Source organism: Haliotis rufescens, unplaced genomic scaffold (assembly GCF_023055435.1).
Source record: "Haliotis rufescens isolate VD_foot unplaced genomic scaffold, xgHalRufe1.0.p SCAF_5, whole genome shotgun sequence".
Taxonomy (NCBI): Eukaryota; Metazoa; Mollusca; class Gastropoda; order Lepetellida; family Haliotidae; genus Haliotis; species Haliotis rufescens.
Genome location: NW_025964223.1, coordinates 56,479,827 through 56,507,759, shown reverse-complemented (window position 1 = coordinate 56,507,759; position 27,933 = coordinate 56,479,827). Strand labels below are relative to the sequence as shown.

Below are 27,933 nucleotides of genomic sequence, written 5' to 3'. Positions count from 1 at the left end.
CAGTTCAACAACCACCAATCTGCGAAAGCTTATGCTGGGTGCTCTGTAAACTTAGCACAGAATAATTGCCATTATGCTAGCAGAACAATGATGTGAGCTGTACTTAATTATTTGCAGAATGGTTTGTGTAAGACTTAATAGGATTAACAGATATGAATATGGATGGAAGGTCTAATAAGAACCTAGGGGAATATTATGATAGTTAAACTGTTGATTTTCTGCATAAAGCCAGCTTTTGTCCTGAAATCTTGATGTTTTTGCTGTTGTGAGAGTGCTCTGCGTGTATTAAGATTATTTGTAACAGAGTAATGAATAAGGCATTACTCCTCTTGTGCTGTGTGATAACCTTTTTGTGATGTTATATGTTTTATGATGAGGGGGATATGCTCTACATTATATAACACCGTCACTGATGATGTGAGAGATTGTTGGAAATGCATCTTGTTTAATGTGTTTGCTGCCCGAGGCATTAGTTGAAGTCATAAATTTTCTATTTAATCTGCATAAAATTGGAAAATTCCTAATTTCAGTTTAACAAGTGACTTAGCAATTATCGAAATCTGATTAACTGTAATGACAAAATGGAGAAAAAGTCCATCAACTTTATTTTTTACTTGCAAAAGTTATCAGGAAGTGGTGGCCATTTACACTCAGGAATAAACCCGCTGATAATTTCAATTAAGGTATTTTTTGTGTTTGTGATTCAACTAGCCTTCAGGTTTAAAAAATTGTACAAAAGGTTGCCAAGAAATGAATACAAGATAGGAAGAAGAAAATACTTTACAAAGTGATTGGCACATTTTCTTCACATTTTTATAGTAGCTTTGGATGCAGGAGTGTGTGTGTTATAAATTTAAGAGAATTTCTTTTTCCCTTGATCATTTTTTCAAAGGCCTTCTGTATAACACCACAAACGATGAATTGTCTGTTCCACGTTTGATGTATAATATCAGGAAAATTGGGATATTTTTGAAAGCACTTGTTCATTTCCGAGATGCGGAAATTGTTACTGTATTAATTTGTTATGTTGCGCGACCATTCATAGGCGATATTTGTATTTACGGGTATCGGAAATTGTCTCTTATAATAATTCATACTGTTGCACACCCACGGAGGTGATGTTTTTTTAAGATGTTTTCTAAGATGTGTTATTGGTTCAAACTGAAACTTGTATCCTTGAATGACGGAAAATAGAACATCTGCACTAAATACTAAGACAGAGGTACGTTTCCCCCTCAAAATATTGTATAGTAGTTGTGGTAAAATGCCGATTGGAGATAAACTGAGTCGAGGTATAATACTTAAATTGTTTTTTTATACCCCTATCTGCGGTTATCCCAAACATTTTGGGAACCCTGAAATTTGCTGTGCAGAGTTGCATTCCTTAGATGGACCAGAATCCTAAGATTGTGAATCTGTCTGCCCTGATTATGATTCTTGGTTTCACCAAAGTGGTATACCAAGGACAGCAATATTGACAGATTTAGTCCACTAGTCCTTATGATGTTACATGTAGTAAAACCCTTGAAAAGGCCAAATTTCTACTAGTTTTTTTAATACCATAATGATTGGCAGTTTGGTCAGGACTACTCGACTGGTGACAATTTCTAATGCTGAATGAGATCTACATCAGTCTCTCCTTCAGCTGACATGCTGTGATATGACTTGACATACTGTTCTAAGTTGCGTTTTACCAAACACTCTCATTTACTCCAAATGCCCTGTTTGTCTTAACATTACATTAGTATTATCATAACCGTATTCGACGTAATAAGCGCCCAGGGCGCTCTTAAAATTAGAAATAGGGGGCTCTTATTAGAATGTTATTTTGGTGAAAAAAACAAGTTGAAAGATAAATTTTGTGGTTTATGCTGACAGCTTGAAATGTTTATATACGACAGATATATTTTTCCAGAATTAAATGCCCATAATTAAGGGTGCATATAACACACGAGTGCGTATTATATGTGAATAAATAAGTCTTGTGTACATTGACCAAACGGAAGGGGTGCTAATTGGGATTGTTCACTAGCCAATATCTTAGCAAATGTCGCCGTGGGCGCTTATTACGTCGAATACGGTATTTCCTTTGGATGCAGGTGTCGATTATCTTCTTCTATAGGTTCTACACTTTTCTTTGTTAATATGTGTTTTTATTATCTTATTGTACATAAGGGAAGGTGAGTAACTTTTGCTATTGTTAACTATATTTCCCTATACTTCTGTCAAATACAGTGAACTAGGGTTATAACAAACTAAAATGGGCCACTACCTTGAGTTTGTCATAATCATATTTTCTTATAAACATATGTACAGCCTTTTCAAAGCAAATAAAACAGGCCCCCAAAAAACAGTTATATCCGTCAGTTCATTATAAATGCAGTTTACTATACATATAGTGTAAGAAACAATTCTAGGCCTGTTATGGCTTGCATTAAAAAAAAAGACACACACAAAAGACCCTGAAGATTTTTAATAATCTTAAATCTTTGATCCTAGCATAGAAAATCAACCTGAAATTGAGAAACTGTAAATGTCATTTCACCATGTTTTCAGATTCATACCATGTTAATACGCTATCGCTGTTTACAAGGATTTTAAGGATTAATATCCAATTGCCATAGATGTTATCACCATATGTATTTCTACTGGGACTCTAAAACCTTGGCAAATAACACAATACATTCCTCATTGCTTTAAGAAAAAGGACACATCTAAAAGACATTACTTCAAAATTAAAAAACCATACAGAAGGGTTTTTTTGGCTAAAGTTCTCACACTGGAGTTGACAGTTTGACGACCAAAGTAAGTAAGTAATTACATTTATCAAGACAGTTTGGAGTTGCAGCTTGAATTCAATGCCGAGTGTTTCGATTCTTAGGGTCCATTGGGATTCACTGAAGCCAATTTTGTTTTATCTCAAACACTTGACTTGTACACAGACACTCAGACTGTCACAGGCTGCACAAGATAACACTGACTGGCTCAGTGGTGGAGGGTTTTGGAATGCACTGGACTGAGTTGTATCATAAAGCATGCCAGGATCTGCCTGTGTAGGTGTTCTTTGACCAGAATTGCCCTGATCATGAGCCTTGGCTTGTCAGCACCATTCCTGTACTAGTGCTGTGATAAATTCCTTCACAGGACTCCATTTTGACAAGAGTTCAAATCCAGGTTATTATCCTTGGCTTGTCATCACCATTCCTGTACAACCTGTTTAAAGCGGCTTTAAACCCAACTCACTATGACATGTTACATTTCTTTACTGTATGGTACTGTAAAAAATAAAATCTCTGGGATTTTGTATGGAGACCAGTTATTTTGTGCCGCTGCAAAACCAGATATCTTCTTAATCATAACTATGAGCCTAAATATATTTCTTTTCTAAGAGGTGAGGTGAGGTGAGGTGAGGTGAGGTGAGGTGAGGTGAGGTGAAATTGGATTTAACATCACGTCCAAGATTATTGCACTTATATAGCGACAAGCAAGCATGTGTGTGTCTGTGTGTGTGTGTGTGGCTGCTTGTACTAGTCCGGACTAATGCCGAGTTATAGTTCTAGCTCACTGAGATACCATGCCGCAGTTTAACATGAATACCCCACTCAGACACAGTATACTGACTCAAAGCCGACCAGTCCTTGTTTTAGCCCCTTAATGCCGAGCGCCAAACGGGGTAACATAAAGTACCATCTTTAAACGTCTTTTGGTATGATGCTGCTGGGAATCGAACCCCGGACCTTCTGCTCTCCGGGCGGACACTCTACCACTAGATCACGGAGGCGGTCTTTTTTCTAAGAAACACCTTGCATCAATGTAATTTTTTTTCATGGAAAATTTCTTTTTTTCAAACAGTCTGAAGAATTATTACTTTTTTCAGGCATTTTCAGGGACAATTTTATTTTATAATCCGAGCAACCGCTCCTCCCAAATATCAAATGGTTGGCCCCAAAGGCGTTCATGATATACGTTCAAATATACATCTACAATCACTGACTGCCTGGAGAAGACGTGCTCCGCCTGAGAGTCAACAGTTTAGAGTACAGATGGAGTATAATTCAATAATGTGCAATTATTAGCAGTGTTAGCCGAAATACCACTTGAAGAGGACTGTGTATCTTTCTCATGAATTTTAAATAACAGAAGGCTGGAATAAGGAAAACCACTGAATATATACTGGTAGTAAAAACTGCGCCATGAATGTCACAGTGCTTTTTATCATCCAAAACAGGCTCCCACAGGAGATATCACTTGGATGAGATCAAGCGATATCTACATTGTAGATATCTTTGCAATGAAATTGCATCACAATGCTTTGCAGACCATTGTGACGTCACTGGTTACCATGACACGAGTTGATAAAAGTGGCAAAAATCCTCAGCACAGCCTCGGAATGTTTCCACTTTTATCAACTCGTGTTGATATATTTGATATCAAAAGACACTCGGGTGAGATTATTTAATAGTAATTCAGAGAAAAGAAATTATGAAATATTTGTGTAGTCTAGCTCGCCTGATCTTTGTTGTCGAACGTTAACTTTTTTTACTTGGCTTGATGGATTGAGCTGAATTTTGGGTGGATGCTTGTTGGGTTCTAATTGATTCAGTGCATCAAAACTACTTTTACAGTATGGCAGCCAGGTGGTCATCTATTATTTAAAAATACAAATATTCAACAATCTTCATCTCCAAAACTTCTAAGGGCTTTGAAGTAAAATGGTCACCATATCATAAATCATAAATTGCTGCTTAGTAATTTAGCAACCCTTTGATTTCATAAAGAGAATGGGGAAACAGTCTGTTAATGAAGTTGTAATAAATGTCATATGTTAAATTTGGGAAATCATTATGATGCAAATTTATTCCACAGTGTTAGTTTGTTAATGTTGAACCAATCTACAAAACAGACACTGTTATGTTAGTAAAAATTGCTACTGTGAGCATGCCCATGTTCTTGCTTGCCTTGACCATGAACAGACAGAAATCATGCGTGCTATTGCCAACACTGATAACATTAATCTGTGGTCTCCACAGGGTTCTCATTCCTAGTGATTACTTCTGCGGGGTAATATTGGTTCCTGTCTGTCCCTCTGGAGTGCTGCTGTTCCCGGGTCAGCCATCATACAGACTCCATCAAACTGGTGGGCTGCTGGTCATTTATCTGGCCATGCTGGGACATAAACACTGCTTCCGTGACAGTCGGCCGGTCAGCTTTATATACCCAGGGTTATAGGGACTGCTTCCTTGACAGTCAGCCGGTCGGCTTTATATATCCAGGGTTATAGGGACTGCTTCCGTGACAGTTGGCCAGTCAGCTTTATATACCCAGGGTTATAGGGACTGCTTCCTTGACAGTCAGCCGGTCGGCTTTATATATCCAGGGTTATAGGGACTGCTTCCGTGACAGTCAGCCGGTCGGCTTTATATACCCAGGGTTATAAGGACTGCTTCCGTGACAGTCAGCCGGTCGGCTTTATATACCCAGGGTTATAGGGACTTCTTCTGTGACAGTTGGCCAGTCGGCTTTATATACCCAGGGTTATAGGGACTGCTTCTGTGACAGTCAGCCCGTCGGCTTTATATATCCAGGGTTATAGGGACTGCTTCCGTGACATTCGGCCGGTCGGCTTTATATACCCAGGGTTATAGGGACTGCTTCCATGACAGTTGGCCGGTCGGCTTTATATACCCAGGGTTATAGGGACTGCTTCCGTGACAGTCGGCCGATCAGCTTTATATACCCAGGGTTATAAGGACTGCTTCTGTGACAGTCAGCCGGTCGGCTTTATATACCCAGGGTTATAGGGACTGCTTCCGTGACAGTCAGCCGGTCAGCTTTATATACCCAGGGTTATAGGGACTGCTTCCGTGACAGTCGGCCGGTCAGCTTTATATACCCAGGGTTATAGGGACTGCTTCCGTGACAGTCGGCCGGTCATCTTTATATACCCAGGGTTATAGGGACTGCTTCTGTGACAGTCAGCCGGTCGGCTTTATATACCCAGGGTTATAGGGACTGCTTCCTTGACAGTTGGCCGGTCAGCTTTATATACCCAGGGTAATAGGGACTGCTTCCTTGACAGTCAGCCGGTCGGCTTTATATACCCAGGGTTATAGGGACTGCTTCCGTGACAGTCGGCCGGTCAGCTTTATATACCCAGGGTAATAGGGACTGCTTCCGTGACAGTCAGCCGGTCAGCTTTATATACCCAGGGTAATAGGGACTGCTTCCATGACAGTCGGCCGGTCAGCTTTATATACCCAGGGTAATAGGGACTGCTTCCGTGACAGTTGGCCGGTCAGCTTTATATACCCAGGGTAAAAGGGACTGCTTCCGTGACAGTCAGCCGGTCGGCTTTATATACCCAGGGTAATAGGGACTGCTTCCGTGACAGTCGGCCGGTCGGCTTTATATATCCAGGGTTATAGGGACTGCTTCCGTGACAGTCGGCCGGTCAGCTTTATATACCCAGGGTTATAGGGACTGCTTCCATGACAGTCGGCCGGTCAGCTTTATATACCCAGGGTTATAGGGACTGCTTCTGTGACAGTTGGCCGGTCAGCTTTATATACCCAGGGTAATAGGGACTGCTTCCGTGACAGTCAGCCGGTCGGCTTTATATACCCAGGGTTATAGGGACTGCTTCCGTGACAGTCGGCCGGTCAGCTTTATATACCCAGGGTAATAGGGACTGCTTCCTTGACAGTCAGCCGGTCGGCTTTATATACCCAGGGTTATAGGGACTGCTTCTGTGACAGTTGGCCGGTCAGCTTTATATACCCAGGGTAATAGGGACTGCTTCCTTGACAGTCAGCCGGTCGGCTTTATATACCCAGGGTAATAGGGACTGCTTCCGTGACAGTCAGCCGGTCAGCTTTATATACCCAGGGTTATAGGGACTTCTCTGGATTTTTTAAGTTGTTTCACAACTTTAAATTTTGATGCCTTTCACAAAATTAAACTTACAGCACAGCTAAATACTTGAGTTCTGGGGATTGCTTATCAACATATATTTAGTGGACAGCAAACATCATTTTTCACTCAAGACCCCAAGAGGCACCAGTGGCCCATGTATCTGTGTAATTCTCGAGATGTATGCAGCTCATGCAGCACTATTATCGGGATATAATTGTACTACGTGTGAACCAAATGACAAATGTCCATTTGATCAGAACCTTTAGCTAAGGAAATTGCATACTGTTGTGTATTGCAACATTTTTATGCAATATTACATTTATTTCTGTAGGTTATCCCCTGTAGGGATTCTGAGTCGGGTAGAATTGGTCTCTTGTACCTAATGCTTGTTTTAAGAGCTGACTAAAATGGAAATTGTGTGATCAGGGAGCACTGTGGCTAGGCTCATTGCGTGTTATTGTACCCTGAAAGAGTGGATCCTTACTTGTGGTTTCAGTGGCAGACTCCCATGGCCAGACTCATTCTGCTGCGGGCCACCGTCATGGAGGTGGAATATTGCTGTCTTTAAATGACATTCACTAATTCACTCACTCACTTCCTTTTTTATGTGCTGAAGTTTAAGAAACAGTATAGATATTAAGTTACTTGTTTCATATTCACCAATTAATTGTCCAGACAAACCTTGATGCTATTAAGAAAGTAAGCTAAATAGTTGTCTTTGTTAACATGTTTCGCTGTGGATTGTATGTCAAGATAAATGCATGTGTGAGTGAGTTGGGTTTAATTCTGCTTTGAACAGTATTCCAGTTATATCACGGCATGTAAGCTCAGTGTGAGAGGAAAGCGTTGAAATTATGCAGTCTCAGACGTTTGCCATTTTAGTGAAACCCGTGAGCACAGGTTATATAATGGTGCTGACAAACCTAGAATGATAATTCGGGAACCGGGATTCAACCCCAAATCACAGGTTTCTGGCCTGCCCAAGTGATACAACTCTGCTGAACGAATTGTGGCACCTTAGATGTCCTGGCCAAATATACATCCACAATCACTGGCAGCTTAAGTCCTGACAGTGCCTGGAGAAGACATGCTTCGCCTGAGAGTCAACAGTTTAGAGTACAGATGGAGTATAATTCAATAATGTGCAATTATTAGCAGTGTTAGCCGAAATACCACTTGAAGAGGACTGTGTATCTTTCTCATGAATTTTTAATAACAGAAGGCTGGAATAAGGAAAACCACTGAATATATACTGGTATTAAAAACTGCGCCATGAATGTCACAGTACTTTTTGTCATCCAAAACAGGCTCCCTCAGGAGATATGGCTTGGATGAGATCAAGCCATATCTACATATTAGATATCGCTGCAATGAAATTGCATCACAATGCTTTGCAGACCATTGTGACGTCACTGGTTACCATGACATCACTAATGGCTGTTAGCAGGACTTTTTACACCTAAGACACTGCTAATAAATGTCTACAAACTGGAAAAAGGTGGAAGAATGATGTTGGATGATAAATAAAATCTCACCCTCATGTCTTTTGATATCAAATATATCAACACTCGTTGATAAAAGTGGCAAAAATCCTCAGAATGTTTCCACTTTTATCAACTCGTGTTGCCTGGCCACCTGTGCCCCCGTTAAGATGAACTCTAGTGCTAGGTTTGAATTACAGTATCAAGTTACTCAAACTTTCATTTGTGCACCAAACCAGTTTTTAACTTAACTGTTCCAGAAAAGTGTTCAGTGAATAGAGATTAACATTTTGTGTATGTAATCCTAAATACCATGATCATGTTCAAGTTTGTTCAAAGCATCAAGTCCAAATTCAATATGGCAGCCAGCTGGTCTTCTTGATTTAAAGAATGGCCATTGGATGAATCCATCTTGCCAGAAATCAGGGATGGCTAAAATTTGCCTCCTTTTAGTGAAGCGTTGCTAATATTGCTGTCAAGCTGTTACTATGGGTGTGAGAGTGATAAAAGTGTAGCTGTATGTGCAGCAGGCGTGCTGTTAGACAGCAGTGTGAGGAGATGCTAGTCAGATATAATCTGTCACTGACAACACTGTAAGTGATCGCGACAGTCAATGGTGGTGCAGCGGTCAGTTATGTGTGATCAATAGATCCCTAGACAAGTGATGGTCGCGATAATTACTGTGAACATACCCACGTCTTTGATTGCCAGCCCTTTGAGTCGTGAAAGCTGGAAACAGGGACCTCTTGAGCTGAAGATGTTTGAATGTTAATGAGCATACCACATGGCCTAATGGTAAGGTGCAGACCAATCCTTTGGTGGGAAAATTGCTTCTCAGTCTGAAAAACTGACAGTGACTTCATACAGGGATCCATCTTCCAAAGGCATAAAGAAAATATTCCTGGTATTGAGTATAAAATATCTGCCAGTGGAAAATACAATAATGTTCTAGTTGAGAAACCAATAATAGAAGATGTTCGCTTTGCAATTTAGTTGCAGTTATAGTAGCAATGCCATAAGCAAGCTATAGTGATATGTTGCGTGGTTGATACAAAATTGTTATGTATATATATGAGACCTGACTCACAGACTGTTTCGTCGTGACAGTAATGATACAGAGGACTGACTGTTTGTTATACAAGCACTGTGATTATTTGATATATATAAATATTTGGCCCTTTCCTATGAAAGCTCTTCCGGCTGATAATCAGTTATTCTCTGGCTTTGACGATTTTTGTTTATGAATAAGCTGATTCCAAATCCATGTTTCTTGCTTTAAGATAGGACTGCCTTGAGGTAAAACAAAACTTTAATATTAAAAGTATTCTTACTTTTATTTAAAGCATTATGTCTAAATTCATTTCAGGAAATCAAACTTGAATCAACATGTTTCTATTTTGTCTCCCACTCCTTGCTCATGGATCAGGAAAAGCATGTAACAAAATCAGATTAATCTACACTTTTGAAGAATCATAAACTCATGACAGGACAGATCATGATGATGAGAAAGTCATGGCACAGTGTGATGAGTATGACACTGTATTTATAAAGACAGGCTCCTGTTATGCCTTTAAATGTTCATGTCTTTCATAAATCATCAGGGGCAGTCGGGTAGCCAAGAGATTAAAGCGTTCACTCACCATGCCGAAGACCCGGGTTCGATTCCCGACATGGGTACAATGTGTGAAGCCCATTTCTGGTGTCCCCCGCCGTGATATCGCTGGAATATTGCTAATAGCGGCGTAAAAACTCACTCTCACTCATAAAGCATCACTGCACAGTGATTTCCCCTCTTCTGAGAGAATGCTCCTAAATGAAAGTGGCTGCTTTTTCTAAAGGATGTTTCTCTGTTCAACTACCCTTTCTACTGTATTTGGTTTGTTGAACTTCAAGGACTAAAAGGTCAGCTGTTTCCTTGATCACTCCACTGGGCACTTAGAAAGAATATAAACAGCATACAAGACTGATGAGAATTGTTCAGGAATACTCACGGGCGAAACTGATCGCCTTTTTTTATCACATGCCCATTATTTACATTGTTTTGCTCTTGATTGCAGATGTTTTTTTCTGGCATATACCTCTTTCTTTCAAATTAAAATCAAATGCTATGTGACGCTGTCAGGCGATGGTGCCTTAGACTTGCAAGTGATCGTGTAAGTTTGGTATTGGGGAGCTTGAATTTCCTATCACTTCACTGGAGCCAAGCACCCAGGAAATTAAGTGGAAAAACAAATGTTGCAGATGAAGATGGGAACAAGTGCCCCAGAAAGCTGGTTTTTCATCACAAGTGTGCTTTGTTTTCTAAGATGAATGAAATGTTCCCTGTTATTCGATATTACATTAAAAAGAAAATCAAATGTTAGTAAGTAAAAAGAAGTAGCAGACATATTTTGTTTGGTTCTGACCAAATCATTCTTTATTTATCATCATTTGATTCCTGATAACTAGGTTCAGTTAAACAGAAATTCCCAGTGACGAGACAAGGTCCCCAGGGTGACTTTACATAGATAATTTGATCATTTAACTGGACAGGCGACTGTTGTAGGAACAATCAGTGAGACTGACTTAAAATAAACTTGTAAACACCCGCGTGACTATGATGACCCTTGCTGACAGATTGCTACTGATGGATACTGCATGTATTCATTAATGAATATGTTGTTAGTTAAGATGTTCAATTATGTAGCAAGAATTATGTTGTTTTTATTTCACTTCATGACAATGTATATCATGTGTGATCTGACATGCTGTTTGGGATGGATGGGTGAGTGAGTGAGTGAGTATGGTTTTGCGCAGCTTTTAGCAATATTCCAGCAATATCACGGCAGGGGACACCAGAAATTGGCTTCACACATTGTACCAATGTCGGGAATCAAACCCGGGTTTTCGACGTGATGAGCGAATGCTTTAACCACTAGGCTACCCGACCGCCCCCTGTTTGGGATGGACAGGCTGGATTTGGATATATATATCAAAACATTTGGATTGGATCCTGGAATTTCAACTTTTGTGTAACACAGCCCTCAGCAATATTCCATCTATATGACAGCAGTCTGTAAGTAATCGAGTCTGGACCATACAAACCAGTGATTGACATCATTAACATCCATCCACGCAGTTGGGATATGTGACATGTAGTGAATCAAATCACCAAGCATGACCACTGATCCATTAGGGGTGGTCGGGTAGCCTAGTGGTTAAAGCGCTCCCTCGTCACGCCGAAGACTTGGGTTCAGTTCCCGACATGGGTACAATGTGTGACGCCCACTTATGGTGTCCCCCACCGTGATATTGCTGGAATATTGCTAAAAGCGAAATAAAATCAAACTCACTCACTCATGATTCATTTGGTCGCCTCTAACGATAAGCATGGATTGCTGGGAACCTGAAGCCCCATGGGTTCAACTGCCACTTAACAAAAGTAGACTGTATAGTGTTTTCTTACAGTGAACTCTATTTCAGTAGGCCAAAATACGAGATTGAACAATATTACATCACACTCAGTTTCATGAAAACCTGTGGAAAGGACATTGAAAGTGTTCCAGCAACACTGGGTGAAGAGCTTTCTTCTGATGCTCCTGATTGGTAGACTCGCCTAAGTGATTAATCATGCTGTATGTAACAAACCAAGTTATTGACTGGAAGGGAATTCAATTAAAAATTAATCGTGGTTTCCTTTTGGAACAGTACTACTACTTTGATCTTTCTGTTACGCAAGTGGAACCCTTGGAAGGATATTTTTAGAAAATTACTTCAGTCTAGGGTTTTAATCATTTCAACGTGATCACTACCCTAAATGTGTCTGTTATGAGACTTTCAAGAGAGTTTTATTTGGGCATGACATTCCTGACAAAATGCCGAGCAGTATGCGTTGTTGGTCTGATGAATTTGTCATTTAATCAGGAAGAATCAAACATCTTTAGTCCACTTGTCCTTATAATGATAACATATAGCAAAACCCATCAAAATTACAAATTTCTATGAGTCTTTATGGTACCTTAACTATTGGGCAGTTTGGCAAGGACTCTAGGACTACTGCCAATTTCTACGCTGTGAGTCCACACCAAAGTCTCATATAGTTCATCGTTGTAGTTACAGACTACTCCTTTGCTACACGACACACAGAGTAAACAATGATTGCCAAATTCGAGGGCTCTTCATGACAATTTATCAAATGTTAAGGCCTTTTCAAGTCCTTTATCAAATGTTAAGGCCTTTTCAAGTCCTTTATCAAATGTTAAGGCCTTATTCAGGACTTTTCAACCATGAGCAAACCCTGCATGCTTGTGATTGAATGAATGTTGATACTGTCAATGAATGTTGATAGTGCCAATTTCTATCGCAGTATTTCCTATGAAACTATGATCCAACAGGGTCATCATTGACCTGAAACTTCTCCATTTTTAGCTCAACTGGTCATAGGCCAGTTAGAGACTCAGTAGTGGTGTGCAATCCAAAGATTTCCATGATTTCCATACGATAAGAAATATTCATGAATGACTAACCTTACTGATGCTGGAAGCACACATGACTTACCTAGGCTGGAAGCACACATGACTTACTTAGGTTGGAAGCACACATGACTTACTGAGGCTGGAAGCACACATTACTTACTGAGGCTGGAAGCACACATGACTTACTGAGGCTTGAAGCACACATGACTTACTGAGGTTGGAAGCACTCATGACTTACTGAGGCTTGAAGCACACATGACTTACTGAGACTGGAAGCACACATGACTTACTGAGGCTGGAAGCACACATGACTTACTGAGGTTGGAAGCACTCATGACTTACTGAGGCTTGAAGCACACATGACTTACTGAGGCTGGAAGCACACATGACTTACTGAGGTTGGAAGCACTCATGACTTACTGAGGCTTGAAGCACACATGACTTACTGAGGCTGGAAGCACACATGACTTACTGAGGCTGGAAGCACACATGACTTACTGATGCTGGAAGCACACATGACTTAATGAGGCTGGAAGCACACATGACTTACTGATGCTGGAAGCACACATGACTTACTGAGGCTGGAAGCACACATGACTTACTGAGACTTGAAGCACACATGACTTACTTAGGCTGGAAGCACACATGACTTAATGAGGCTGGAAGCACACATGACTTACTGATGCTGGAAGCACACATGACTTACTGAGGCTGGAAGCACACTTGACTTACTGAGGCTGGAAGCACACATGACTTACTGAGGCTTGAAGCACTCATGACTTACTGATGCTGGAAGCACACATGACTTACTGAGGCTTGAAGCACACATGACTTACTGATGCTGGAAGCACACATGACTTACTGATGCTGGAAGCACACATGACTTACTGAGACTTGAAGCACACATGACTTACTTAGGCTGGAAGCACACATGACTTAATGAGGCTGGAAGCACACATGACTTACTGATGCTGGAAGCACACATGACTTACTGATGCTGGAAGCACACATGACTTACTGATGCTGGAAGCACACATGACTTACTGAGGCTGGAAGCACACATGACTTACTGATGCTGGAAGCACACATGACTTACTGAGGCTTGAAGCACACATGACTTACTGAGGCTTGAAGCACACATGACTTACTGAGGGTGGAAGCACACATGACTTAATGAGGCTTGAAGCACTCATGACTTACTGAGGCTGGAAGCACACATGACTTACTGAGGCTTGAAGCACACATGACTTACTGAGGCTGGAAGCACACATGACTTACTGAGGCGGGAAGCACACATGACTTACTGAGGCTGGAAGCACACAAGGGCCCAAAGCTTATGTGACTTACTATTTTGATAGGATGCTGCATACAAGTGTATCCTTACCTGGCATCCACATGGGTCTATACGACTTCTAAGACCCAAAGCTTATGTGACTTAACGAGGCTATGCTTGATGTAATACAGAGAGTATCTTCTACAGATGTTAATGGTTTTGACTAATTACAACACAAAGGTTCCTGGCAAGACTAGTAATGGTTTCACTTGACGACTTATGTATTTGTTGTTTGTGTTCTAGCTGCGTCGTGTCCGGGGCAGCAGTTCCAGCCGCGTGGGGTCAAAGCAGCAGTTTGTCATGCACAACAAGGCTCCACTGTGGAATGAGAACAGCCAGGTCTACCAGCTGGACTTCGGTGGACGGGTCACTCAAGAATCAGCTAAAAACTTCCAAATAGAGTTCCGTGGGAAACAGGTAAATTTCTTGCATGTCTAGCTTACAGCATTCGCCGGGGTGTGGGGTGTGGGGGTGTGGGGTGTGGGTGTGTGTGTGTGTGGGGTGTGGGGTGTGGGGTGTGGGGGTGGGGTGGGGTGATTGTAACGGCCTTTTGGCTCTGTAACTGCTGAGTGAGTAAAAACATTGACACTGCTGTGTACAGTTTTTCGGTTTTATCACTTCTTTTCATCTTATCTGCTGATATGTAACACGTGCAAAAATATTTGTATAAAATCATTAACAACATTAATTTGTGCAATGTTCAATAGGAAATTCATACGCAGACTTGGCCGAAACTGCCAACCTTTCAGACACTTACAAAATCAAAGGTATCTTATTCCCCAAATGGGTACAATGTGTGAAATTCATTTTGGTATCCCCTGCTGTGATATTACTGGAATATTGCTAAAATTGGCCCACTCACTCACTCACTCACTCACTCACTCACTCACTCACCAGTTGCGTGGATAGATGTTCATGATATCAATCACTGGATTGTCTCGTCCAGACTCGAATATATTTTAGATTGCCATCATATAAACTAGAATATTGCTTAGTGAGGCGTTAAACAACAAACAAACAAATATAGAAATAATGGCCTTCTGATTATGTATTCAGTCTATACCAAGCACAATAAGCCTACTAGCACCAACTTGAACCTTACATTCTTTCAGTAGAATTTTGTCTTCTCCTATGGACTAGTACCAGATGATCTTACTGACTAAAGACATTTCACTGGACTCGGGTTTCGAACTAGTGGCTAAAGTCACAGACTATGTGAATGTATGACTGGCCTGAATTTGTGGAAGCAAACACAGACATTATTCATCTGGACTGGAAGTGTTCTTGTCGTCTAGCTCTATGTCATCCTCTCACCTACATAGTGTGAAGCTGTATATGTGGGTAGTTACAGTCAGAGCTGCCGTCAGTGGTTGGAGGGAAGGGGACTTTCCTTGGCTTCTCCTGACATTGTCTTGACAAAGCAAACATTTCATATCCGTGTCATAACATATATCAATCTTCTGAAGGTATCACATTTCAATATGACTGTTATGTAGGAGGGTGCTAACCCCCTCCTCTGAGTCCTAAATAAAACTTAACACAAATCACAAACTTTTTAATGAAAGGGTGCAATTGGAAGTTATGTCACTGAAAAAATATCTGCCTGTTGTCGGTTTCAGATGAAGCAGTTAGGACGTATTGATAGCCATGCATATACCTATCTTGTGTCTTGCTTTAGGTGATTGGGTGTATCGACAGTAGAGCTGGTTGTATTAACAGTGGTGTATAAACAGGAGAGCTGGGTGTATCGACAGTAGAGCTGGGTGTATCGACAGGAGAGCTGGGTGTATCAACTGTAGAGCTGGGTGTATCGACAGTAGCGCTGGGTGTATCGACAGTAGAGCTGGGTGTATCAACAGTAGAGATGGGTTTATCGACAGTAGAGATGGGTGTATCGACAGTAGAGCTGGGTGTATCGACAGTAGAGCTGAGTGTATCAACAGTAGAGCTGGATGTATCGACAGTAGAGCTGGGTGTATCAACAGTAGAGCTGGGTGTATCAAGTGCTTCAAGCCATGCATATACCTATCTTGTGTCTTGCTTTAGGTGATTGGGTGTATCGACAGTAGAGCTGGTTGTATTAACAGTGGTGTATAAACAGGAGAGCTGGGTGTATCGACAGTAGAGCTGGGTGTATCGACAGGAGAGCTGGGTGTATCAACTGTAGAGCTGGGTGTATCGACAGTAGCGCTGGGTGTATCGACAGTAGAGCTGGGTGTATCAACAGTAGAGATGGGTTTATCGACAGTAGAGATGGGTGTATCGACAGTAGAGCTGGGTGTATCGACAGTAGAGCTGGGTGTATCGACAGTAGAGCTGGGTGTATATACAGGAGGGCTGGATGTATCAACAGTAGAGCTGGGTGTATCAACAGTAGAGCTGGGTGTATCGACAGTAGAGCTGGGTGTATCGACAGTAGAGCTGGGTGTATCAACAGTAGAGCTGGGTGTATCGACAGTAGAGCTGAGTGTATCAACAGTAGAGCTGGATGTATCGACAGTAGAGCTGGGTGTATCGACAGTAGAGCTGGGTGTATCAACAGTAGAACTGGGTGTATCGACAGTAGAGCTGGGTGTATCGACAGAAGAGCTGGGTGTATCAACAGGAGGGCTGGATGTATCAACGGTAGAGCTGGGTGTATCGACAGTAGAGCTGGGTGTATCGACAGTAGAGCTGGATGTATCAACAGGAGAGCTGGGTGTATCAACAGTAGAGCTGGGTGTATCGACAGTAGAGCTGGGTGTATCGACAGTAGAGCTGGATGTATCAACAGGAGAGCTGGGTGTATCAACAGTAGAGCTGAGTGTATCAACAGTAGAGCTGGATGTATCGACAGTAGAGCTGGGTGTATCAACAGTAGAGCTGGGTGTATCGACAGTAGAGCGTATACCTGCCTAGGGATAGTCAGTTTCAGGCGATGCCATTTGTGTGAAACAACAGCCATGCTGATAACGATCTGTTGTCTGTTTCAGGTGATGCAGTTTGGGCGTATTGACAGCAATGCCTACACACTGGATTTTCAATACCCTTTTACTGCTATACAAGCATTTGCTGTTGCTCTTGCCAATGTCACCCAGAGACTGAAGTAGCCGTTCCATCTGAAGGGCAGTTAGTGATTCTCAACATCATGTGCTGTGTCTGTGATTTGATGGATCTATAGATCTAAGCCCCAGCTGCGATGTCACAACCAGGCTCCCCATACATGCAGAACAGCCTCCGGGTGTACCAGGCATACGGATGTCCGTTGCTAAATGGTCATTTACTGCCGCCACATTCCGTACACACCTGCTTCAAAGGATAATGCTTTTTGAAGTTCAACATTTTAACAGGTGTAGGAAGCAAAAGCCACATGATTTTAAAGAATGGCTTTCAGCTTTCATGATTACTGGTAATAAAATTGTGGTTGTATTGTTTGATTTCAAATTATTAGAAATATTGAAATATTTGGTGCATATCATAACAGATAGTATATAGTAATATGTGATAATTAAGCCTTGCGAATAGTATATATTGCTATTTCTGTTTTTGAAGGTAAAGAAAATAATGGACAATGATTTGTATTTTAGTTTTTCTGTAAACACTTGTACAACATATCAGTTTCATAGAATTACTGCAATTAAATGTAAGTATTTTAGCTGTTCCTAAAAATAATGAGTAACTTTTATCTTGCATCAAATCAGTGAGCCAGGCCAACTTCTGAATAATGCATAACTGTATTCATATTTAATCCAGTTAGATTTGTCAGAAACTGCAGGTGAATCAGCCTCATTCAACTGGCCTCATTCAATGGTTAAATATCAAAAAAGGCATCAATGAGAGCAACTGTAAAATTAAAGCAACTGAATAATTGTTCAAAGTTTGCCATGTAACAATTTGGGTAATTTTCATTAGTTGGCCTATATTGACTGGGTAATTTTCAATAGTTGGCCTTTATCAACTGGGTAATTTTCATTCATTGCCTATATCAACTGGGTACTTTTGAATAGTTGGCCTGTATCAACTGGTTAATTTTCAGTAGTTGGCCTATATCAACTGGTTAATTTTCAATAGTTGGCCTATATTGACTGGGGGACCGGGTAGTTATTTTTCAGAAGTTGGCCTAAAGCAAAGCCTACATCACAACAGTTCCTTATTGTACCATATGGTACTTCCCAATGAATGACTGCAACTATGGCAATATGACAATCCTTTCCAAGGCCAGTTACTTACTCTCGCATCTGTATGATTGTTGATATGACAATCTATATTCATGGAAATGTTTGAGAATTTCCATGGTTGTTTGGAAATAATCCAATGTATTCTGTTTCGTATGAGTTATCTTATTGTAGTAAGCATGACAAAAGAGCTGTTTGATTCCTCTTGGTCCAATCTGTGACTTTCTTCAAGTCATATGACCTGAGCATGCCACATTATCAAACAGCAATTCAGGTGAGGCTGGTGTATTGACAGCATATTTGGGGTTTAAAAACCTTTTTACTCTTTCAAAATCAATGACTCATGGCACGGTTGAGAGAGGTATAACAGGTAATAAGTCAGTGAGATAGTTCCTGATCTTGAAACATCACCTGCAAGCTTGAGATACACAAATTGACTAATGGGTGATTAATTTGTTGTGTCCTTAGCATTGTTTAATAAATCTCAATAACATGATCAGCAGCTTGTACTTCTCACTGATTTGGCGCCATTGTCCACAAGAATGATTTTGTACCTCTAAGGGCATTATACAACAGCTGTACTGTTGAGGAACCATAAGAAAATGTTTCCTTTCTTGCCCTGAGGTTTCCTGACAGACAGCCTGTATTCAGTCCTTGGTGTATGTCACAATTATATGATGAACTTTGTATAATGTAGGAGATTTTAGATCATTCATAGAATTACAGATGTGTATAAATGTCTTGACATTGGGATGTCTTTTGTTCATATAGTGGATCTGGTGGCTATGATCTCATTTCTGAGTCAGGTTGCATTCATTCAAGTACTGGTAGACAAGGATCTTCTACTTATAGTTCATTTAGTGTGGTACAGAAATATTTCTTCGAAAGCTATGCAAATTTTGTCATGTGTCATGTATATTGAGATGTTGAGTTAAATTCATGATCAATTTGTTTTTACATTGTCCCATACTGTTGTCATCATTGGCCATTTGTGTAAAATGTCAAGGTCATGATCAAAAGAGTTCTGTAACATATTGATATTTTATGACTTTACAATTCTTGTCAGCATTTGAAAGATGTCATATTTGTGTGTAGTGGTACCCTCATCTCCGTCAACATGTCATGTTAAAGTTTATTAATGTATGATTATGTCGAAGCGTGAAAAGTATCACTATCAAATCATTTTTCATTTCATATTGTGAAAACTATTATTGAATGGCAGATTTTTAAAGCAGTTACATAAATAAGAGTCGGGAATTAATGTGATTATAAGTTTTATCTTAACATTCCACAATGAGCAAATACCATTTCTGTTCAAAAATTGGTTCATATTACAATTTGTGAAGACATTCCTGTGATTGTTAAGAATGTGATTACCTCTTTTTTAGATGGTCTTACTATGTAATGTAATGATAAAACCATTATCTTGTTATGCAACAACAAAGTGGGTGGATCTGATCCCATTATCTGGAACAAGAGATTGTTACTACCATGTAGATTCTACCAGCCATCCATTCCAGGCTGTTTCAGCATTATCTGACCAATAAAACACTATTGTATAGGGGGGCGGTCGGGTAGCCTAGTGGTTAAAGCATTCACTTGTCACACCTAAGACCTGGGTTTGATTCCCGACATGGGTACAATGTGTGAAGCCCATTTCTGGTGTCCTGTGCCGTGATATTGCTGGAATATTGCTAAAAGGGGTGTAAAACCATACTTGCTCACTATTGTATAGGCCCTGTAAGCACACACAATATACACAGGTAACAGGATCTTGTTAACATTGTACCTAAAGGGTTCAACAACCAAATTCTTCAAGTTCTATATCAGAATTTGACTTCAAAATTTAATATTTGTTTCAATATCTCCTGAAAACTAGGCCCTCATTCAGATCAGATCTATTTGACGTTGTATTAAGACGTATAATCTGGATATTGATCACACAAAAATGGCAAGTTCAGCAGGGTTTTTTCTCTCCTGAAAACATTTGCTATTCAAAGGGCAAGGAGAATTCTTCTATTTTTTTTGTGGATTCACAAACAAAGCATCCTTCAGGGACTAGAACACATTAAGATGTAAATGGTCACTACTGGGAAAGAATAATTCTTCTGGGTTTTTTAAGATGATGATAGAGTATATTCTGTGCTTTTTGTGTTGATTCGATTTATGTAAGGTCCTTCTATTGAACTCCTCTCAGAACTGTTTCCAAGCAGTAAGTTGGTTATTGTGTAATTATACCCACCTACTGCACAACAAAGTCCTCATCTCAGCTTGGTTTATTTCTCATGGTGGCCATCCATCCCTTTTCTTTGTCCCGCACATGTGGCTATGTGGTTTCAAGCTGCTTATTGTAGGTTTGAATCTAATGTTTCCTTCTTCATCCAGAATATAGGGTAAATAAGTGTTTGATGTAGATTGTGCTGGGGTCGTATGGAAAAGGATATTGTAACCAAGGGTAAGCAGGTGCTTGATTTCAGGGTAGTGTGTGATGGGAGGAGATTATTGTGGTATAGAATAAACAGGTGCTTGTTTCGGGGTAATGTGGGAGGGAAAAGATTTTCGAGGCATGGGAGAAGCAGATGTTGACTGAGGGAAGTGTGGGGTGGGAAAAGATTGTTGTGGCATAGGATAAACAGGTGCTTGGTTTCTGGGTAGTGTGGGAGGGAAAAGATTGTTGTGGCATAGGATTAACAGGTGCTTGGTTTCTGGGTAGTGTGGGGTGGGAAAAGATTGTTGTGGCATAAGATAAACAGGTGCTTGGTTTCTGGGTAGTGTGGGGTGGGAAAAGATTGTTGTGGCATAAGATAAACAGGTGCTTGGTTTCTGGGTAGTGTGGGGTGGGAAAAGATTGTTGTGGCATAAGATAAACAAGTGCTTGATTTCTGGGTAGTGAGGAAGGGGATATGATAACGTTAATGAAACATCAGGTAACCAGGCGCTTGATTTCGGAGTAGGAGAAATAAGGTTATTACATCATCCAGTAATATGTGGTTTACCAAATGTATACTTCTTATTGTATTTTGGTAGCTATAAATACATTATATGATACACCCTGGGTAGAAGTGCAGACCCACTTGCCAAAGCTTGTCTGAAATCAGTGTCCAGCATCACCAGGTGAACATGCCGGCTGATAGCAGTTTACAGATCTCTTGATGTTTTCTAATGCATGTAATAGAACTTTGATATTTTTCAGTAGGTGTATATACAATTTTAGGAGGTAAATAGGTAGAATTTTTAAACATTCGATACATTTATTGTGATCAGATAGTCCCCTGAAGACATGAATTCATGTCATTTTTGAAATGTTCTGAAATATGTGATGTTCAACATGTGGCTGGCCAATAAAAGTGGACAATTAGAACATGTAACTTTAAGGGATTGTAGGATTAGACTGCACTAAAAGCTGTGATCCCTTCCCAAATTGTATATCTGGAAGCTCTTCCCCTACTATTAGTTTTTAGTTTTTAAGTCACCATGTAATGCTGAATTGCCTGAGTAGTTTATCGATACGATCCTCTAAATTTGTAGTTTCTCTCCATCCTAAATAGGGGTCACGACTTGACCAGTCGTCTAAGACTCCACAATTGGTGCATTCCTTGGGAGTGCCTATGATCAGAAACCTATGACCGGCATGGAATCCCAGATTTGCCCTGATTATGTTTCTAGATTTGTTACCACCTACCCGTGCTCATGGATTCACCAAAGGGGTAAACATCTGAGACATGCGTCAATCACTTCAGGCTTTCCTCCTACAACTGACATGCAGTGATAATCCTGAAATTCGGTTCAAAGCAGTTCAACCCACTCCATCCCAAATAATTAAAAAACAAACCCAGAGCCTGTTTTGTGTTTTGGACATAATGTCTATTAGCATAACGCTGTTCTGGATTAAGCACAGTACTTTGAGGTAAGGATTCTTATTTGTACATTCCAGGTCTCTGATGTTAAGGAATCTGAAGTTTTCCATATCAGTTTTCAAGAGGATGTACAACAGTTAACTATTCGTCAGTTGCTGCAGAGGGGGCACAGGTGGCCCAGTCGTCTAAGGTGCTGCAATTCACTGTGCAGAGTTGCGTCCCTTGAGCACACCAGAAACCTATGATTGTGGGTTTGAATCCCTTTTCGCCCCGATTATGTTTCTAGGTTTGTCAGCACCATACCCGTGCGTGTAGGTTTCACCGAAGTGGTTAACGTCTGAGACCTGCATCACTTCGGGCTTTCCTCCCACATTATGCTGACACGCCGTGATATAACTGGAATACAACTCACTCACTCAGTTGCTGCAGAGAATATCAATACCTCACATTACTGAATAGTCATAGGGGTTACCACTCAGATTCTAGCCATACCAGTGTGAAATACAGATATACCTCATATGTTTAACATAATGTTCAAGGTGTAAAAATCAAAATATGTTTTGTATCAAATAGTTTATTTAGTTTATATGTTTTGTATATATTTTATTTATATGATTTTGTTTGAATGGTTTGTGTGAAAGAATGTTGCTCTATGTGTAAATAAAACTATTTTCCCATTTGATGCTCAATTCTTTTCATGTGTATTCATTCCTTTACCTGCTGTCACTTGTGAAACGGATCTTCATACATTTGCCTCTTCTTATCTTTGAATTTTACATATCTCGACTCAGTTGTTAGGATATCTGGTGAATCTTATACAATTATGTTGAGTGAGATTAGGAATTTTACAATTCATACTTTTATTTATATTAGAAATAGTTTATTGAATACACATTCCCAAGTTTACCTAACAGATGAACATTCCTGACTGTGAAATTTGCAAATCTACATGACAGTCCATAGTTTCTTGTGTATAATACTGATTTGTTTACAGCAAGCAGCAGCAGAAGGGGTATTGCCTTGTAACTGTCAGTTTTATTTTCATTAAGGTTTGAAGCAAGTTTGCATTATCTTTGAAAACAGATTTAACTTGTCAATTTTCAAAGCGCTCAGGGCATATACAGTGAATATGGTAATTGAATACCGGTGTGATGTAAGGAGTTCTATACCTTAACTACTCTTAAGTTCAAATCCTAATTATTTTCTGACTAATATGTCAATATGCTGCTTGGGGTAGCTTTAAATCAGTATTAATCATGCCGTTTTGAGACACAACTGCCCTGGCTGCCATGAAATGGCTGAAGTACTTACAAAATGGTGTATCAACATCAAACCCTACTTTATTTCTCTTAGAGAAATATCTGTATTTGGCAGACCCAACTTGAGGTGTGTAACAAGTTAAGATAGTAATGAATGCATTCAGCCCAACAAATTGAATAAAAACTGGGCTTTAACTCCTTTTTTTGTGCTTAGCTGGTCTGTTTTGTTTGATAATTTTGACTGTTTTTCAGCCAGTGACCTTACAGTGATACATAAAAAGTAAAAGTTAGATTCAAGTTATTGCAAACTGCAGTTTCAATTATAGAATTGAACTTTTGGAAATAACACTTCAAAGTATACTTGAAATGGCTTGTAAATTAATTGGGCATGTTGAAATAAAACATTACACTTAGCTACTGCACACTGGATGTGTGTTTGTGGCAAGTATTTGCAGGAAGTGATATCCCCGTGTCAAGTTCAATTAAACATGACAAAAAAAAAGTCCTTATCTCTGTTCTGTCTTTGTAGTTTGTAGGAGTGCAATTTGTTACAGGGAGTGTGAAATGGTCATGATGGATCGCTGCAGAGCATCAGCTGTTCTTGTAGAGTGGCTATACAGTACAGGGAAGCATTATATACAAACTGGCACTTTTTCTATAAAGATCAGAAATCTAATTTAGCGGTCATGTCAATGTTCTTGTGTACATGCTGAGCTCATATTTACTGTTCTTGTACGTCATGGGAATTTTCAATTTTATATACCATGTTGAATATCTGTCGACTTGTTTACTTGCATCTAGAAACATTCAAAAGATATTTAGGTAAAAGATAATTTGAATAAAAATGTACTTTTCAATACGTTTTGAACACACTTAATAAGTTAGCTGCCTCATTTTGTTTTCTAGCAGTCATCCGTTCTAAATATGAAACATACCATTGTAAGTTTGATGTCCAAAAAACATTGCCATAGTATTGTACAACCAGCATACCGTTGCCATACAAATTTCCACAGACATACAATGACCATTGCTTTGTGCAACATAAGAAAGCATACAACTTTATCGCTAACAACTTCTGGTTTTGCAACGTTTCGAAGTAGATCCTTACATCAAGTAGTGAACCGGAAGTTGTTCCACAAAGCAATGGTCATTGTACTCACCAACTTCTAGAATGCCAATCAAACATGCCAATCACTTTCTACCTATGCAGTACCACCTAAGTCAGCAGCATGGTTGACATCCTCTGATGACATTCCTTTTCTTCTTAGAATCACTCTTAAACAGCCAGTCACATTCATTGCAGCTACATTCTACTGCCCAATGAAAATGTTTCTTCTGAAGAACAGTGTGAACTCATTAACCATGATTAAGGTGATACTTCTAGATGTTGGACTTGAGAGTAATCATCAATTCCAGTTGGCAATACTAGGTCACAGATGGAATACCCTGGTAGTTCAAGGATGTTTTAACTGCTGTGAATATGTATGATAGCTTCATTGCTTTCTGTGTGCCAAATTCCTAATATTTCTCATCAATATGTGGAATAAACTTTGTTAAAGAATATCAGCCAGTATTTTGTTCTCTCTTGATGAGTCTAATCTTACTCACGCAAGGTTGTCAGACCTGACTCAGTGGATACTTTGGATCCTGGGGGTGAGAGTTTGTTTGTTGTTTAATGCCTCAAGGCCCTTTTGCACAGGGCTGCTGACCTTTGTGCCACCTTTGAGCGATCAAAAACTGGTCAGCACACTCAATGGTCACCTACAACCAGAAAATCATGTTTCTATGTAACTGCTCCAGCAGTTGTTCAGCAGTAAATGCTCGAGTTGTTCAGCGTCTGCAACCATAATGAAACACGACAGGTAGCTCAAAGGAGGCAGAAAAGAGGCAGAAGCATTGCCATGGAGTCTCAAGGGTTGCCCTGGTCCCAAGGCTGAACAAGTATTTGTCATAGAAGTGACGAAATGTCCCCCGCCTGTATATACACCATAGTACCAAATATGAAGACAATCCAGCGATTAGTTCTTGAGATATCGGGGCAACACCGTTTTCCAACTCCAAAAGCAGATTTGCCTGCTGTGACCTTGAAAATGGGGTCAAGGTCACCAAAACCGACTGGTGTCTGCGGTGTCTGTATAGGTTCTACTACACCAAATCAGTACCAGTTTGGAGAGTGCGGTTTTCGTAGGGAGCCTTCAGTGCAGATCGAGAGATATCTGCAGGCTGTGATTGGAGGATATTCTGTAAGATTTTTATGTCTTTCAAATGTACATCCATCCAGTTATTAAAACTGACCATGTTCTTCTATATTTAGTACTGTCTTTTTCAACATGATGACTTATGCTGAATGTGACCACAGCTATTTTCAAGTAGGTGACATTTGGTGCGAAACTGGGGGTGGTGTGTTTAGCTTCCGGTACTCGGAAAAGGAGCTGGGTAAGCTAGTCATTTTTAATTTTTTTATTGCTGCTCTAAGGCCAAACTGTGCACACACGTACAGGTAATAGCTGTTGAATGCTTAGTTATTTAAAAAAAAATCATAACGTTACTATAGAAGTCTATGGGAAAACATTTGGTTGTGTGTAACCTGTAGGGTGAGTGCACATTTCAGTAATTCATACTTTACATGCTTTTCTGTTTATATTTCACCATGGATACACCATGGAGGCAAATTTAAAAATAATGACAGTGAAGTTGGGGACATTTTGGGTTGAATGGAGCATTTGGATGGGCTGGAAATGAATGTTGCTTCGTATTGTGGTCGAACTCAGCACGAACCCCCCAGGGTACCTCTGTCCAACAAGCCCTCCTCCTGCCTTCTGAATTTGTTGAAACTGATGAATTTGACAACAAATTAGGATAAAGTCACCACTGCCACAACAATTTCTGCCTTGTGTCAATCGCTTGCCAGTCAAGTTACGCGATGCCGTTATCTTGAATATGAAGCATGTACACTGCTGACAGCAGAATATGTCAAACATCCCCTTATTTATAGTAAACAATGTAGCATACCAATATGTCTTTCTGTTAGGTGCTCTTGTGTGAATGAATGATGCTATTTTTCTATTAAGTTTCTTAAAACAGACTTATTTTTCACTCATATAACTTTCAAATAATTATTTTGTCCCCTCAAGAACTGACTCCTGGCTGTTATATCCAAACTGGTTTGCCATTTGATATTGTCTGAACACTTTTTTCAGCTTTTCACATGCCTGATGTTGACTGGGGAGGTATATGTGCACTCATGCAGTAGAAGTAGGAGTTTCGACATCGAATTTGGCATTTGGAGAAGCTGATCCGAAGTCCGGTGTTGGCAGTGTGTGATCGACAACCCTTGTTTTGCCTCGCTGCGCTTCATTACCTTGTAGAAGTTGTGGAACTTGGACATGTAGGTACAGTAAGTACATTTAAGAACCCCAGTCCACTTGAGGCCCCTCTGTTGCTCACTATCAAGTGCCATAATAAGATCACCCTCATGCACTAGACATTTCTGACAGTGCTCCCTTAATGCCTCACTGTGCAGTTTTTTAGTTTGCAAACATGAAGTAAGGGCTATACACCAGTCCCAGAACCTGCTTAGATGAAAATAATATCCACTGGCTCTTTTGGAATGTAACATTATGGTTCTGAAATCATCTGTAAAGAATGTGATAGTGTTCGACAAAACTAAATTATCTCCCCTGTTTAGTAAAATGCATTGTATCTTTCATTCCCCTATAAACCCATAAATTATTGGAGAGAAACACTATTTTAAGCTGGTATTGCATGACACTGTTAATTGTGAATAAAAAGAATTACATTTATGTCAGGATAAGCTGTACATTTTCATAATTATATGGAATTTTAACTTTGTTTCATTGAAACTGGCAAATAACTGAAATAAGCAAGTTTAGCCACCTTGAAACATTAAACAGTAAGAATGTTTGATGTCCTGTGAGTATTTTAAAGTCTTAACTAAATAAATCAATAGAGTTAAGTGTAATTTCCTTCCATGTTGTGGTTTCAAAAAGCTTTTTTCTACTTGAGGGTCCATTTCAATTTCTCGGCTTTAATAGGCGGTATGGTTCACTGGTCAGCATTTGAGATTGCTGTTAACAATGCACCCCTTTACTTCCTATTTTCTGGTAAAGTTCATTATCCAGGCTTACATATATGATGACTTTAAAGCTGCTTAATGTGTCCCTTGCTTATTGTTGGCCTGAATTCCATGCTCTCTGTCCAATTTTGAGATTTTTTTCTGATTCCTTTCCATGTGTACTTATGTCATCAGCCTATATCATAGAGGATTATACTTTTGATTTTTGGAGTATATGAAAGCACAAACATTTGTGATAGCCCCTCCATAGATGATTTACCAAATGCTGACAGCCATTTGAGTGTTTAATTATATAAACAATGGATGGTGTAAGTTCGAGCAATCTCAAACAATATCAATCGCATCATGTCATGAGTGTCAAAACCATATTCCATGAATGTAGCAGAC

At 39.9% G+C, this 27,933-nt stretch overlaps 1 protein-coding gene across 1 annotated transcript in view; it reads left to right on the top strand.

The window, feature by feature from the left end:
• The window catches only part of LOC124116419 (tubby-related protein 4-like), a 246,982-nt gene extending 221,969 nt beyond the window's left edge, over nucleotides 1–25,013 (top strand). Inside the window, exons 12-13 of the mRNA XM_048383632.1 lie at nucleotides 14,424–14,597; nucleotides 17,153–25,013. Coding sequence (XP_048239589.1) covers nucleotides 14,424–14,597; nucleotides 17,153–17,269 — 291 coding nt within the window. The 3' untranslated portion in view covers nucleotides 17,270–25,013. The remainder of the gene's footprint in view (nucleotides 1–14,423; nucleotides 14,598–17,152) is intronic.
• Nucleotides 25,014–27,933: the final 2,920 nt, after the last annotated feature.